The following is a 16,796-nucleotide window of genomic DNA, read 5'->3' on the forward strand; positions in this document are numbered from 1 at the left end:
TTTTCCAGCCAACCATACACTGTAAAAAACTGAAAGCAATCCAGTGTCTTGACTACTTGTGAGTTTTATCTGTGTTTTCAATGTTCATTTAACTCATGATTGTAAGTTATAAGTTGAAAAAGGGAAAAGGGGAGGAGGAGAGGTGATGCCAATGAAATATACAGAATTTGTCATGATTCGGAAGTGATTCAATGTGAAGTTTAAGGAAGCTGACAAACTTGCCATTATTTGTCAAGATGAGACGCAAGTCAAAGTCCCTCTCACACCAGAATGTGGTCTTCCCAGGCAGTCTCCTGTCCCAGTACTAACCAACTCTTTAAGGCGTATGGGTGTGGCGCCAATCTCTGTTTCAATAGCCCTCAGCCTCTCGCCTATACAGCTAGGGTTACAGTGGGGGGCTAGTCCTCTGGTAACCGTGAGAGTTTGACTTCCCCACTTGCATCTGTATTGCAGTGTGCCTTGCCAGATGGTAGTAGGTACCATTTTTATGATGGTCTTTGGAATCACCCGACTGCGAGTAGAACTCGCGATCTCCAGGTCGGGAGGCGGACACGCTAATCACTAGGCCAACTCACGGTCTGAGACGTAAGTAGATTATCAAGTAGAAACAATGTAAAAATATTAGTGCTCTTAATTTAACTTGACAATTGATATGGACATAGTTGAAGTTATCTGAACTTGAAAATGAGACTTAAAATAGTGAGGAATTGTATGTTTATTTGATAAGACAATGTGAGTTTTCTTGAATGGATAATGTAACAAGTTGTTTTCACCCAGATTATCAAGTTGAAACAACAAATGATCATTAGTTAAAAAAACTTGTATAACTTCTTGACTTGAAACAAAGGTTATCTTCAAGTTGAGTTTACTTGTAAGGCAGCAGATGAACAGTTTAACCCACTTGAAATTTCCTCACCTCAAGTGCTTTAGCTTATTTTCCTCCCAAACACAAACTTTCTCATAAGGCATATAAATGTCAATTGAAACTTGGGTAGTTTTTCCAATGTAGTACATTATCCTGGATTGATGTGAATCTGCATTTAATGTTCAGTTGTATTTTTGAGAAGGGGACTAATGAAGTCCCAGTGTGTATAAGACCAGGAGTATTCAATATCTTCATTGGACACAGTGATGAAAAAGCTAACTGAACAACTTTCACAACCCAGTGCTCTCTCTGAGATCCCCAATGGAGTGGATGGTATATAGGAGAAACACAGAACTGGCTAGATGAGGGAAAAACCAGCAGGGCTAACAAATCCCACCAGGCTTCATCAAAAATATTGATTGCAATCAAACAGTACATTTCTTCCTATGCTAACAATTAATACTTAATCTAACAGAAGAAAGATATTAAGTATTAAAATAATGTGCGTTCACCAGTATGCAATTTTGCATGTGCTCTATGCAAGAATAGCGATGCTACAATATTAGATGCTGAACAGCTCAACCCAGCACCACAATGAAGCTACCTTGCCAGTGATTCAAAATCAGGCGATTATGTCATGTGATTTTGAAGAGAATTTAGGAGTAGCTTTAGCTAGCTATTTTATCCTGATGTGTGTCAAGCAACAGTACAAAAACAGTGCACCAGTTATTTTAGCAATGAAACACACCACCACCATAACGAAGATCAAGGCTCATAATTCACCTATGAAGTAAAAGTATGTCTTTCAAGTCCTGTCAGGCTTTTCTGTCAAGCGGATTTTATTCACATTTGGTCAGAGTGTTGTATTAGCTGAGAAAGCAAAAAAAGCGTAGGATTTTTTTTTGGGGGGGGGAAATGTTACAGGCTAAGACTATAATATATTGGTTTCACAATTGTCAACTACACAACTGTCAACTCTGGGGCGCTTTAATAGACACACTTATTAGTTAAACTTTAGAGACCTTAGGTTAGATCTAAGAAAACCTTTTTCTGTGTCACGTGTCAAATTTCACAGAGACTGCTAAACAGCAGCCATGCATTATTCCTCTCGTTGGATGATCGCAAACCTATAGGCTTGAACTGGCTACTATAGCTAAAAAGACCTAAAAAACCCAATGTTGACATGGTTATACAAGCAATTACCACCAGTAACAAACTGAACCAGGATTCAACTGGACTTGGACTGAGTTTCTGTTAAGAAATAAACCAAACAAAAGAGAATATCTGACTGGCCCACCATCGAGCTGAATTTTCACAACTGGTGCAACCAGCAAAGCAGTTCCCTGTTCCCTTTTTTAACTCCACCAACTTTGCTGGAGAAGGTTATGTTTTCTCCTCCTTTTTTTGTTTGTTTGTTTGTTTGTTTGTTTGCCTATTCCCAAAGTAACTCAAAAAGCAGTGAATGGATTTTGATGAAATTTGGACGAAAGGTGGGTCATGGGCCAAGGATTAGATTTTGATGCAAATCCAGATTTGCATGCAGATCCAGGATTTTTTTTTGTCTGTTTTCAACATAACTCAAAAAAATAGTGAACGGGTTTGGATGAAGTTTGGTGTCCAGCTTTAGTATTATCCTAGGTTCAAGTGATCTGACTTTGATGTTGATAATATGTGGCTTGCTGGAGGTATACACTCTACCGAGTGCCAAGCACATAGGCTTGATCTAGCAGCACAAGCCTTCAACACAGATATGAATCTGATCTAGGACCACACAGGCTCCAACCTAATTTGAAAGGATCTCTCTGGATGCTCAGGTTACAAAAAATCAGGTATGGAATCTGATTTGCACCACTTTAACCCCTGTTATTCTGTTATTTATCTTGAAGCATGGTATTCAGTTACAGTTATGAATTATTCACCAACTACAGTCAAGTGATGAAAACAAAAGGAATTGCTTATCTGGGTCCATTGACAGCTCTGGGGATTTTAACGGGTTAATCGTGTAAATTGAACAAGATCTAGTAGTCCCTGAATTTACAGGAATTCTCATCTACCTGCATCATGCAAAATACCTCTCCAGAGCAGTGTGATGGATCTACAGAATGACATTAGCATATGGCATTCTTTCAGGGCGAAGGAAATTCATTTTGAATATTACAGCTGTCCGTCCCAAGATAAACCTGAATACACTTGCAACAATGGGAATACACAATGGACAATAAACTCGCAGACCAAAAACCCTGGAATATTGCTTTCAACCTCAGCCATTTGGTGGTCAGTAAGTCTTTCCTTCTCACAATAAACTGCATTTGGTTGCTTAAATACAAAAATATGTCTTACCTTGTGCCTGCATTTTAGAACCACCCCATAGGCTCCTGTAAACAAGAGAGGGAGAAAATAAGTAATTAGAATTAAACAGCTGGCTGACATCTGGATGTAATACACCTTGGTCACTTGTGGAATGACACTCTACAGGACTGTGGAAAAGATTTTACATGTCCCCATGATGAAGACCATGACTGAATGCATGGAACTTAATTTTAGGTTTAATCTCTGAATGAAAAAAACATCTCCATCTATGGCCACGTCATAACCTCCTGGCAGAGGCAAGCAGGTTTTGACATAAAATATCTTAGTGCTTTCATGGATTTCATGATGTTATCGATCTTCACAATCATTGATGCACCTCCATATTTTACAGTGAGCTTGGGGATGTTGTTTCTTATACATCTTTTTGTGCTTAACATGGTAACACATCTCCTCTGACTACAACATATCACTCAGGACAACTGTTGTTGATGAAGTGTTGCATTTTGTGTAGCGCTCTCAGGTTGTGCAAAAGTTCAGCACAGCTTGCTGTTATAAGACAAATCCACCGTGAGCAATTTGCATATGAAAATGTATCATCTTTATTATCTTCGTGTTGAATAAAAATCTGAGTTTTTTTCTTTGCTTAAACTGTTGCTCCTTTCAGCAACATTGTAGACTATTTTCACTTGCTAGTTAAATATGTGCTGATAGCCAGTAGGATTTACTTCCTACACAGAGCGATGCAGTGGCGCTTTAGTTCTTTTGCTTGTCCAACTCGCTAACTAGCCGAGCTGAGTCTCCGTTACAGCTGCAACGCCTTCTGGAACACTGCGTCCAATGTTTGCACCAACATCTCCTGCGCAATGAAAACGTTAGTGAAAAAATAAGCTCTTGCTTTTTATACTTGAAAGAGCTTACAGCAAAACCTGATCATTATTCCGTGCTGAAAATTTCCTCACCTATTTATCACCATTATACCTGAGCTAACAATGTCTTCCTGTGATGTCAGCATAGCAGACAAACCCCAACAATGTTTCACAAGAATAAGAAAAATACAGCATCAAATCAGCCTCAAAATCAATACGTGCTTCACAAAAAAATCAACATAAACCGATTTCATGGTGGAGTTGGGGTTTAACAGTTGATACTGAAACCTGACACCGAGATGTGGTGTTCAGCATAAAGATTTATCTACATCATTCCTGCTCAAGAGATAAATTTAGCCCATGCAGTAATATTCAAAAGTCACTTCAGGAAATCTGTGCGCAAATTTAAGTAATAAGTTGATGGTCAAGTATTATACCCATGCAATTATGTTCATGAAACTGAAAGACAAAATAACAATATTATTTTGTTATGCTTTCTTAAAATACTGTCAGCATCTCAAATAATAAGGAAGTTTCTAGAAACCTGGTTTCAAATTCAATGTCAGAAACAGTGCTGAAAATCCAAGTTCGGAGTGGCCTCCAAATATGGCCCCTTCTGACTACATTTCCCAAACACCACAGTGCCCCTCATCTCCTGAAATCTAGGAAATATACCTGTTTTCCATCATCCCACTAATCATTGCTCTATATAAGCCCAGCATTCACAAACGCTCACTGCGAAGTATCGTTCTGTGTCCCATAGGGAGGGAAAGTGAAACACAGCGATCCTAGTGGTAGCGTTCCTAAGCCGAGAGCCATACTATTGAAAATCCCATAGACCTGATTTTTAAAAAAATCCCACGAAGTTATGACGTGGAACTTGTACACCCCCCAAAAATATGTTGTATATGTTGGGATTATCTAGTAACTGTGAAAGTATCAGGTGAAATTTCGCTGTCTTTTAAAAGATCGAAATTGCGCCTAACCTGTCAGAAATGGACTACAAACAAACTGTCTAGTCAGAGTCGCTCATATTACATCAGCAGTAGGCTTAGCTATCTGATCTGTAATGGTTATCCCCACGAGGGATGCATTTCTTATTGGTACAGAAATACTCCGCCAACCACGCTTTACAAATCGGCATGTTGATATAGGCTACTCACCAGCCGCTACCTGCTACAGATTTGGAAAGGCACTAGACTTGCGGTGACGTCACAGACGCGACGTCGGGTCCGTGTAGTCTTTGATCAGCTTATTAAAAAAACATTCAAAACAATTCAAATCGTTGGAAAAAATAAAGTATGATCACCAGGATCGATAGAGCTGCCCGACATGCACAACATATGGAAGCCATTGTCTTAACTTTGAAGTGTAAACCGAAATGTAATTTTTTGAAAAGATGTTCCCATTCATTTTGCCATAGAGGTTGGAACGCATCCAGTAGGGGGCGATGAGATTGCTTTCCCTCCCTATACCTGAATATACCGAGCCTTCTGACTTTCTGCCCGACTTCTAGTGCTTTTTGGCTTTGTTTATGTTTACCTGACTTTGATTCCTCACCTGCCCTTTGATATACTGTTTGTTGATCGACCAACCCTCACCCGAACCTGACTATATCTTCCGTTTGCAGATTTGGATTTTGTTACCAGTTTGCGACACACCTGCTCTCCCCTGCGCCTGCATCTGTAAGTGCCTGCACCCTGACAGGATACTTTGTCACTATGGATGCAGCAGAGGAAGCGAAGCAGACTGCTCTCATTGCTCAGGGACAGTTGTTAGGAGAACATCAACACATGTTAACTGAAGTAAACACCAGAAAGTCACAACTAATATCTGTTGTTTCGCAGGCCCTCCTGACAAGCCCCTCCTCCTCCACTGGTGTAGCTGCAATGGCTCCTCGACCAGAAAAATTCTCCAGAGAGGTTTCTGAATGCAAGGGTTTCCTGCTTCAATGTTCGTTACACTTCACGACGCTTACAGGAGCCACAGACAAGCAAAAGATAGCCCAGTTCATCAATCTTCTCACTGGCAAGGCTATGAAATGGGCCAGCACTGTTTGGGAGTGTGGTGGTAAGCACACTAGCTCCTATGATTGTTTCATTAAACTTTTCAAGCGAGTGTTTGACCACTGGCTTGAGGAGGTAGAAGTGGGTGAAAAACTATTCACTATTTGTCAGGGAGATAGGAGAGTAGCTGAGTACGCCCTAGAGTTCTGTACGCTAGCAGCAAGAAGCGGCTGGAATGAGCCAGTGCTGAAAGCGACCTTCCGACAGGAACTAAACCCAGAAGTGCTCACAGAGCTGGCCTGCTGTGACAAACGGCTTACTCTCGACTCCCTTATTGACCTGGCAATCCGACTGGATCATCTGCTCAGGAATCGACCCTAGCATGACCCAGTCTGTGCACCTTCTCCCTAGTGCCCAACTCCCATTGAAATCTCCCATACCCACTTGAAACACTCTGAAAGGGACCAAAGGCACCAAAAGGGTTTGTACTTTTACTGTGGTGAACCAGGCCATCTCCTATGCAAGTACCCATTCTGTCCACCTGATCCCAGAAGGGAGGGTGCCCCCAGGAAAGAAACAAGCCCAGTCAGCCCGGTGAGTTCTGAACCCACTTCCACACCACACTCACTAAGACTTCAGGTACTGCTGAAACTCCCAAACATGACCCATGTTCTCTCTGCCCACAAAGACTGGGGGGCAGAAGGCAACTTCATCAACCTCGAAGTCGTCCAGAGGTACATGGAAAAGTATGTGCAGAAAGCTCTACAACAGGGGTACATTCGACCATCTATGTCCCCAGCCTCAGCGAGCTTCTTCTTTGTGGAGGGGGGGGGGGGGGGGGGTGCTTTCACCCATGCATCGACTACAGAGGTCTCAATCAAATCACCATAAAGTATCCATACCCACTTCCCTTGGTACCATCAGCTCTTGAACAACTAAGGACTGTTTGGATTTTCATCAAATTAGACCTCAGAAGTGCATACAATCTGATAAGAATCCTTGAGGGGGATAAGTGGAAGACCGTTTTAGCACCGCATCAGAACAGTTTGAGTATTGTGTGATGCCATATGGGCTTTCTTGTGCTCCCAGCATCTTCCAAGACCTCATTAAAGGACATGGGACATGGATTTTTTTTCTGGGTATAATTATGTATAAAGGACATAAGAAATGCCATCTAAATCACTGCAGGGCGTCAAAAATGTGAAAATCATCACATTATTCAACTTTTTTATACATCAGCGTAAAACAATGATTCATTAATTAGCTAAGCGGTCACGTGACCCGTGACGTCACAAAAACTTTTCAAGGAGCCAGCGCTTGGGAATCTAATGTAAACAGGTTACCGAAATGGACACCATCGACAGTGACATTCCCGATGTTTCACAGAGATGTGAAGTTAGACCCTATCAATTCGAACCGATAGCTGGAAATTCACATGAACATAGATCTTGTCTTTACTCTGACGGGTCAGATGATTCTGAGAGTGAGAGTTCATTCAATCCCCATGAAACTGAAAGCGGTCGGCTCGATAACACATCCTGGTAAGTTAAAAACAATTCTGCTCAAAGGCTAATGATCTGTTGAAAGAAGTATTATTTTTGTATCATACACTGAAAGTTTATCATAGATCTAGCTAAAGTCCGTTGCAAGCTAGTTTTTTTTTGCTGATATTTTTCGAGATTGATTGAGATACAATGCTTCCAGAGTCCGAGATGAAAACATTCAAAATGGCGAAACGAGTCAGAATTATGATAATCAATAATTGATACACCCAAAATTATAATACTAATCCTTACCGCATGAGGCCCATGGTAAAACCACACTTCCAGGAGGGGCTGCCGTCTGCCTCCCAAGCCGGCCGAGAGCGCTCCTCGTCGGGCACGGCCAGGCGGACGAATGCCCTGGTCCGTCCGCCCTGTCTAAAAAATAATGGTACAACTCCGAGTGACGGTATCAATGCGCTGTCGAAGCGCGCAGAAGGTGTTAGTACGCCTGTCATTATAGTGTGGACTTTCCATAGCATAGAAAATCGCCACGTTTCAATTTGTGTAACTGAACTTTGTTTCATGTCACTGGTCATATAAACCTATGTAAACAGGAAAAATGTGGAAGAGTTTGGTCGCATCTAACTACAGCCCCAAAAAATACCATTGGCCATGCTGAGCCTAGCTACATTGCTAACAAGAGTGACAGCGCGTCTGACTGACTGGGAGGTCGCAATACACCATGATGTTCAATGTACGTTAAACACTCTAAAAACGAAACAATTTTCTTGTCATCCAAGACACAAAAACTATTTTGTCGCATTCGTCATCATCACGATTCACACTTCTCCATATTCATCTACCCGCTTGTGCTGTACCCGAAAGTTTTTGTGACGTATGATCACGTGACAGCGGCTCTTCCGGTTGTAAAATATGCATATTGGAGCTCGAGCAGAAATGCCATATAATCATCACGAATATAACAATTTTGCTGAATTTAATAGATAATTTTGTATTTGTTGATGCAATTATTTCATATTTTTAATGGAAAGAAACTGATATAGCGTGCATTTATGTTTCATGTCCCATGTCCTTTAATGATATCCTCCGAGACATGCTGGAATGATACATAATAGCATACATAGACGATATCCTGATTTACTCCCCAGATGTAATGACCCACTACCAACATGTACGATCAGTGCTAACAAGGCTCCTAGAGAATCAGCTATATGTTAAAGCTGAAAAATGCAAGTTTCACATCACCCAGATCACTTTCCTTTGTTATATTATCAGTTCAGAGGGGGTGAGCATGGATCCCAGTAAAGTCAACCCAGTCACTTCCTGGCCCACTCCCACCACAGTAAAGGAGCTGCAACGCTTCCTGGGGTTCGCAAACTTCTATCATTGCTTCATCAGAAGTTTTAGCACGATAGCATCACCACTGCCCTACTTAAGAAGGGTCCCAAGCATCTCCAGTGGAGCCCAACCACCAAAGAGGCCTTTAAGCAGCTCAAAATAACCTGATGTTGGCACCTATTCTCAAGCACCCAGACCCAACCAAACCCTTTACTGTGGAAGTAGACGCCTCAGAGACGGGAGTGGGAGGGATCTTATCACAACACTTTGAAGAGAAACCCAAGCTGCACCCAGTAGCTTTCTTTTCCAAGAAACTCACCCCAGCAGAACAAAATTATGATATCGGGAACCGAGAACCTGTAGCCATTAAACTTGCTCTCGAGGAATGGATACACTGGCTTGAGGGAGCAGCACACCCTTTTGTCATTTTCACAGATCACAAGAACCTGGAATATTTGAAAACAGCTAAGAGACTGAATCCCCATCAGGCAAGGTGGGCTTTCTTTTTCACCCGGTTTCTATTCACCATCTCTTATCGACCAGGCACCAAGAACATGAAAGCTGATTCCCTCTCCAGAATCCACACGGTCTCCAGCAAAAACCCAGAACCCACTCCAATCCTGCCACCTGAATGCTTCGTTCATGCAATTACATGGGAGGTGGACAAGGAGACAGCACAAGACCAACCTTGCAACCATCCTGAAGCCTGCCCTCCCAGTCTCATGTATGTGCCTCCCAGACTCCGAAGTCAGTTCATCACTTGGGCTCATGCATCCCCAGCCATGGGACACCCTAGCAGTCAACAAACTTACCAACTCATTAGAAATAAGTATTGGTGGGAGAACATGGTCTCAGAGGTCAACGACTTTGTATCCTCTTGCTCCACTTGCGCCCAAGCCAAGGTACCCTGAGCTCCAGCCACTGGTAAGCTCTGCCTGCTCCCGATACCCCAAAAGACCCTGGTCACACATCACCATCGACTTCATTACGGACCTGCCAAACTCTCAAGGTAACACCGTCATCTTAGTGGTTATCGATCGCTTCTCCAAGGCGTTAAAATTCATTCCCCTACCTGGCCTGCCCATAGCCTTTGAGATGGCTGAACTTCTGTTCACTCATATTTTCAGATAGTACAGAATCCCAGAGGATATTGTTAGTGACTGGGGTCCTCAGTTCACGTCCAGAGTGTGGACCAAGTTTATGGACAAGCTAGAGGTCTCCATGAGTCTAACATCAGACTATCACCTGCAGTCTAATGGCCAAGTGGAAAGGGCCAATCAGAAAATTGGGTGTTTGCTCAGGATCTACTGCATGGAGAACCAGAAGGACTGGGCGCAGTAACTTCCCTGGACAGAATATGCCCAAAAACTCCCTGAAACACCGGGCCACTCAGCTAACCCCCTTTCAGTGCATCCTTGGTTATCAGTCACCACTCTTCCCTTGGGATGACTACCCAACTCAAATCCTGGCTGTGGATTCCTGGTTCATTAGGAGTGAACAGGTGTGGGAGGAGGTTCATCAGAGGCTGGAACAGTTAACCAGCAAATATAAGCAGTATGCAGACAAACACCGAGGGGAGACTCCTGAATAGTCCCAGGGCAATAGAGTGTGGGTATCTACCAAGGACCTATGAGACTCAAATTCATGCTGAAAGCTTCAGGCCCAATACATTGACCCACTCCGAATCCTCCAGAAAATCGACGACGTTTCATATAAATTAGAGTTCCCACCACATTGCTAGATGTCGCTTGCATTCCATGTGTCATGTCTTAAGCCCACCATTCAGGGCCCCTTGGCAACTAACACCCACGAGCCGCCTCCCCCCTAGAAGCTGAAGGAGACTCCATATACCAGGTGCACAAAATCCTTAACTCCTGGCTCAGGCAAGGTCAGCTAGAGTATTTAGTGGGCTGGGAGGGGTACAGCCCGGAATAATGCAGCTGGGTTAACTCCAGAGACATTTTGGACCCACTCCTCACCCAAGAGTTCCACACAGAACACCTTGACAAGCCAGCACCCAGAAGACGAGGCAATCCCAGAAAAGAGATCACTCCCAGAGTGAGCGCCTTGGGGGTGGGTGGGTTCTGTCAGTAATAGCACTGAAAATACAAGTTCGGAGTGGCCTCCAAATATGGTCACTCCGAACTACATTTCCCAAACGCCACAGTGACCCTCATCTCCTGAATTCTAGGAAATACACCTGTTTTCCATCATCCCACTAATCACCACTCTATATAAGCCCAGCATTCACAAACGCTCACTGAAGTATCGTTCTGTGTCCTATACCTGAATATACCGAGCCTTCTGACTTTCTGCCCGACTTCTAGTGCTTTTTGACTTTGTTTACATTTATTTGACTTTGATTCCTCGTCTGCCCTTTGATATACTGTTTGTTGATCGACTAACCCTCGCCCAAACTTGACTACATCTTCTGTTTGCAGATTTGGATTTTGTTACCAGTTTGCAGTGCACCTGCTCTCCCCTGCACCTGCATCCGTAAGTGCCTGCACCCTGATATTTGATATTCACTGTACATTCATGCCTCCAATGGCAATAACATACAAAGTGACTGTTTTCTTTACATTTACATTCATAACCTGTATTTTGAACAGTGTTTCAAAGAGTTCACTCACTTTATCCACACAATTACATACAAGTGCAGTAAATTCAGCTTTACTCTTCAGGGTCAGTCTGAGATCTGAACTTGTCATGGCTCAATCAAAAACAATTAGCAACTGCAAAAACAAACAAAAAAGCTGGCTATGCACATGACATAATTTCCGGTTTCTTTGTAAATTCCCTGCAACACGAGCACTAACTGCAAATTTATCACACTGCATATACAAATTGGATGTCATTATATGGAAATCAGTGCCACAAACAATTGTGTGTTTCATGTATCTGCTCTGAATGATGTAACATTTGTTTTGCACTCACCTTCTCCTACAATCCCAAGGACCTCAAATTTATTCATCACATCACCAATGAGGCGAATCTTCATGAAGTCAAAAGGCAGGGGAAGAGATGTGTGTGTGTGTGTGTGTGTGTGTGTGTGTGTGTGTGTGTGTGTGTGTGTGTGTGTGTGTGTGTGTGTGTCTGTCCCTGCAGCAAGAGGGTGGTCAGGACACACAGCACCACGTAGCACTCGACCGGGTCATCAGAGCCAAAATGCTGTTCTCTTTGAGGCCCAATATTGAGCCCATATTCCTAACACAAACTCACTGAAACAAACATGCGCGCACACACACCAAAAAGAAAAAAACAACAAAAGGCTTGTTAGATAGAACTGAGGGAGGTCTTTTGCTTGCAAGCAGAGATACTTAGATTAACACCCTGAAGTAGACAAGTGGACAAGTAACTGCATGTTGAACTGATTTTAACACGATCCTTTTGTGAATTATCAAAATGTAATAATATTATAGGCTACCATGTCGCCATTAAATTCTCAATTCTGATTCGTCAGAAGGTGTTGATTCTTTTTCTATAACAGCAGCTCTGATGGTTGTTCCGGCTTCAAGGCAAATCACAGGGGTATATTAATGTAGTTGTTCAAAACATTATTGTTTCTACTGTAACAACATATATAGTGACTTGTGCGTCGGATGTTCTGCATAAATTGATTACAAAACATGAAGAGAGTTCACCTTTGTAACACTAGGCAAGTTTTCCGCCATGAGCGAGTCCTCGGGATAGATGACTTTATGGCAAGCTGAGTGTTTTTTGTCTGATTAACTTTTATTTATGACCAAATTATAAATAAATTATAAATAAAACAAATTACAAAAATAACAGGTCGTAACAGTGGTAACACTGCATCATTCTGCTGTTATTTTCCTACGACCACACGCACTTACTTGTCCTTCTATCGACTCATTTATCAACAGAGGAAATGACATTTGGTTCAAATTAAGTATCACATATTAAGTATTCAGGACAACCATGTGAATGAAATCCATGTAAATGAAAGCTGAAGCATCTTTAAATACACTGACATACGACGGAAGCGTATTGCTGCCACACCAGAAAAAAGAAAAAAAATTGTAACATGTAATTACATGAAAAGTTTATTGTTATAGCTATATGTTTTTCACATTATAACAATATATTTTCACATTATTACGTGAAATGTTTCACGTTATAACGTGATAATTTGGTTTCACATTATAACGTGATAATTTATATTGTTATAACGTGATAATCTTAAACTCATGTCCAGCGGGACGGACTCATTCCCCCACCCATGTATTTTAAAATCTTTCTTAGAGTGCGCATACTTATTACAACCCCAATTCCCCCCCCCCAAAAAAAAACTGGGACACTGTGTAAAATATAAATAAAAACAGAATGTGAAGATTTGCAAATCATGGAAACCCTATTTTTCGTTCAAAATAGTACAAAGACAACATATCAAATGTTGAAACTGAGAAATTTTATTGTTTTTTGAAAAATATTTGATAATTTTGAATTTGATGTCAGCAACACGTTTCAGAAAAGTTGGGACAGGGGCAACTAAAGACTGAAAAAGCTGTGTAATGCTAAAAAAAAAACCCACCTAATTTTGTTAACAGGTCAGTATAAAACGAGCATCCCAGGGCGGGGGGACAAGATGGCATTGTAGAGTAAACATCAATCTTATCCCAAAGTGCGTAGAAACATATCTGTGAAGATACTCAGTCATCCAGGCACACAGTAATCTGCGGTTGGCAGAAAAGAGCAACCGGACCCGCTTGAAGATTCTTGAAGATGTTTCGCCTCTCATCTGAAAGGCTTCCTCAGTTCTCATCCCAAAGTTCTACGCACTTTGGGATGAGATCCCTTCGACTGGTGCGGGAGTATGAGAGGACTTCCAGAAAACTGGCGGACATCTTAGCCAGAGAGGATCGTTCATTTTTGTCAACCTGGAACGGCCATCACTGAACGGAGGTGGGTGTCTAGGACATCTTTTGTCGGCCACCTACAATGCAGCCATCAGCATTCTGATTCTATGATGATCCAACGTCTTCAAGAATCTTCAAGCGGGTCTGGTTGCTCTCTTCTGCCAACCGCAGATTACTATGTGCCTGGATGACTGAGTATCTTCACAGATATGTTTCTACGCACTTTGGGATGAGATCCCTTCGACTGGTGCGGGAGTATGAGAGGACTTCCAGAAAACTGGCGGACATCTTAGCCAGAGAGGATCATTCATTTTTGTCAACCTGGAACGGCCATCACTGAACGGAGGTGGGTGTCTAGGACATCTTTTGTCGGCCACCTACAATGCAACCATCAGCATTCTGATTCGGATTCTATGATGATCCATGAGAGGACAAATACTTGATACTCCCTATTAGTCAGACAGAACTGAGGAAGCCTTTCAGATGAGAGGCGAAATGTCTTCAAGAATCTTCAAGCGGGTCCGGTTGCTCTCTTCTGCCAACTGCAGATTACATCGCTTGAGAAACAAATGCGCGACATGCTAGAGCACATAGATGAACTCGACAACCAGGGTCGCAAATACATGTATTTAGCATATCTGAGGGCTCAGAAGGATCAGATCTGTTGAAATTTTTCGAAAGATGGATTCCTGATTACCACCAACTGAGCACAAAAGCGGGCCGTTTGAAGCTTGACCGGGCTCTTCTCATTAGAATAGCTCTTGCAGGTAAAATCCATTCTCAGGTTAAACCTGTATTCAACCTAGGTTGAATTGGTGAACCACATTTCACCTAGGTTAAATATATAGACAGCATTCAATCTACGTTAAATTTATAATTTTTGCATGTTTTGAGACACTTAGCTTTTTGTTAGGGTTTGGGTTAGTTTTATTTTAGGGTTTGGATTAGCTTTTTGTTAGGGTATGGGAGAATTTGCAACGTTAACCTACGTAGAGTAGTGCTAAACACTGTGGACTACAGGTCTGGAGGGTGTAAGTTCAAATCCTGGTGAGTACAATAAAAGTTATTTGTTGAGTGTTTGTAGAGAGGTAGTTGAGAAGGTATGACATCAAGGGAAGGGAGTCCAGGTGATGAGGACCAGAGTGGGGAGAGAGAGAGAGAGAGAGTGTGAACCTAGGTAAAATGTGGTTCACCAGTTCTACCTAGGTTAAATACAGGTTTAACCTATGACCAGATTTAACCTGCAACAACTATTCTAATGAGGTCTTCAGTTTTCAATGCTGGACTGTATTAAAGACAAAAATGGCCGATATGTTATGGATAAAGGTGTCTTACAAGGTACAGTAATCTCTATATTGAATGTGTATTACCCTCCTACACATCCCTCCGATTTTATAACTAAGATGTTCTTAGATTTCCCTGAGATTCAGTCAGATATTGCTGGGTTTCAGTCATGTGACTTTTCTTAGTGGTTTTACCAGAAGTGAAATAGCTGGTGGTCTAAACGGCTGCCGTAGTGCAAACAACTAGCGATAACTTATCAGCGTATGCTCATAATCTAGAAGCCACTGCTCGCTTTAGATATATTCAGAAGATTGCTATGTGCAATGGAATCGACCCCTACAGTCTGGGAAAGAAGGATTTGTCATACGATCTCGAAAACTACCCTTCAGTCGAGTTCCCCGACATCTCGAACTATCTGGTGTTGCAGACATCCTTCTACACCGCAAAACAGATGAAAACGTGGGAGAGTATGGAGGTTTACAACTTTTTTGTATGTGGTTGGGTAAAGGACCTCGATATCAAGTCGCTGCTGGATGAATCCTGTATTGTTTTTGCCCGTGCAAGTATGTTTTTTTTTTTAGCTTTTCGTTTGCATCTTTACAACGAAGCGCTGCAAGTTGAAGTGTAAACAAACAACAGTTCGCTTGATTCTCACTTATGTTCGATCTTATCTTTCAGGTAAATCATTCACAAAGATCATCAGAAACCCCTTTAAAGACCTGGATCTTAGTTAAACAAGACGGAGAAGTGATCACGGCGCATTGTAACTATATGGCTGGATAAGAATTTTGTCGCGACCTTCATGCGTATGGACTTTGTGAGGCGGAAACAAAGAAACAGCTGAGGACTTTAGCACTTCGTGACTAAAAAAAGTACCATAAAATAATGACACATAGCAAGAAAAGTACTTGGAAAACACTAAGGCCATAGCTGAGAGGGATATACAAACCTTTCACCAAGTGATCACTGCAAACTCGAGCACGCTTTGACTCGGTTCACTTCGATTTCAGTCAGAGGTTCAAAAGCCACCTTTCTCGACATCTTTTTGTGAAATCCTGTGTTTGTTCACCCTTTTTTATTAGTTCACAGGGAACCCTGAAGAAATTATCAGTTTCATGGTTTGATCGATTCCAACAACCTAAAACAACGCAAGAGTAACGCATTTTTCATGCAAGCAAAGCACCTTCTTTGTACAAACGCTTTGTCAACTGAACTTTGGTAGACCACCAGCTAAAGTTTTGAATCACTAATGAAGCAGATATGACGTTACATGAAACCCAGCAATTGCCATAGTGGGTGGATATTTTAATTGCATACTGAACCCTCTTATCGACAGACTGCCCCATAAAACTATACCTCTTTCCCTACAAGCTAAGGTACTCAGTTCAGTGTGAGGAGCTGGGATTTGTTGATGTATGGAGGAGAATTCATCCTGCAGATAAAGCATCTACTTTTTTTTTCTCTGCACCTCATGGGTGTCATACTAGAACTGATTACTTTTTTTTTTAATCAGGGCTTTCTTTATACACAGTTTCATCTTGTCTTATTGGCAGTATTCTGATTTCAGACCATGCCAGTGTATTATTGGATCTCTCCCTCAAGGGTATAAACAATAGAATGAAACATTGGAGACGGAACACATCTATTTTGAAAGATCATGCATTTGTAACTTGGTTTACGACTGAATTTAGATATTTTCTTTCTACTAACTCTCAATCTACTAATAACTCTGCCCTACTATGGGA

At 41.8% G+C, this 16,796-nt stretch overlaps 1 protein-coding gene across 4 annotated transcripts in view; it reads right to left on the reverse strand.

Moving 5' to 3' along the window:
* Positions 1-16,796, reverse strand: part of cdkl5 (cyclin dependent kinase like 5) — a 145,973-nt gene that overhangs the window by 116,128 nt on the left and 13,049 nt on the right. For 3 of the 4 annotated variants that reach the window (XM_060911110.1, XM_060911111.1, XM_060911109.1), the window contains exons 2-3: positions 11,828-12,111; positions 3,206-3,240 (exon numbers count right to left, since the gene is read on the reverse strand). In XM_060911110.1, coding sequence (XP_060767093.1) covers positions 3,206-3,240; positions 11,828-11,891 — 99 coding nt within the window. In that variant the 5' untranslated portion in view covers positions 11,892-12,111. The remainder of the gene's footprint in view (positions 1-3,205; positions 3,241-11,827; positions 12,112-16,796) is intronic. The other variant, XM_060911112.1, reaches the window with a different exon arrangement.

The sequence above is a fragment of the Neoarius graeffei genome, chromosome 27 (assembly GCF_027579695.1).
Source record: "Neoarius graeffei isolate fNeoGra1 chromosome 27, fNeoGra1.pri, whole genome shotgun sequence".
Taxonomy (NCBI): Eukaryota; Metazoa; Chordata; class Actinopteri; order Siluriformes; family Ariidae; genus Neoarius; species Neoarius graeffei.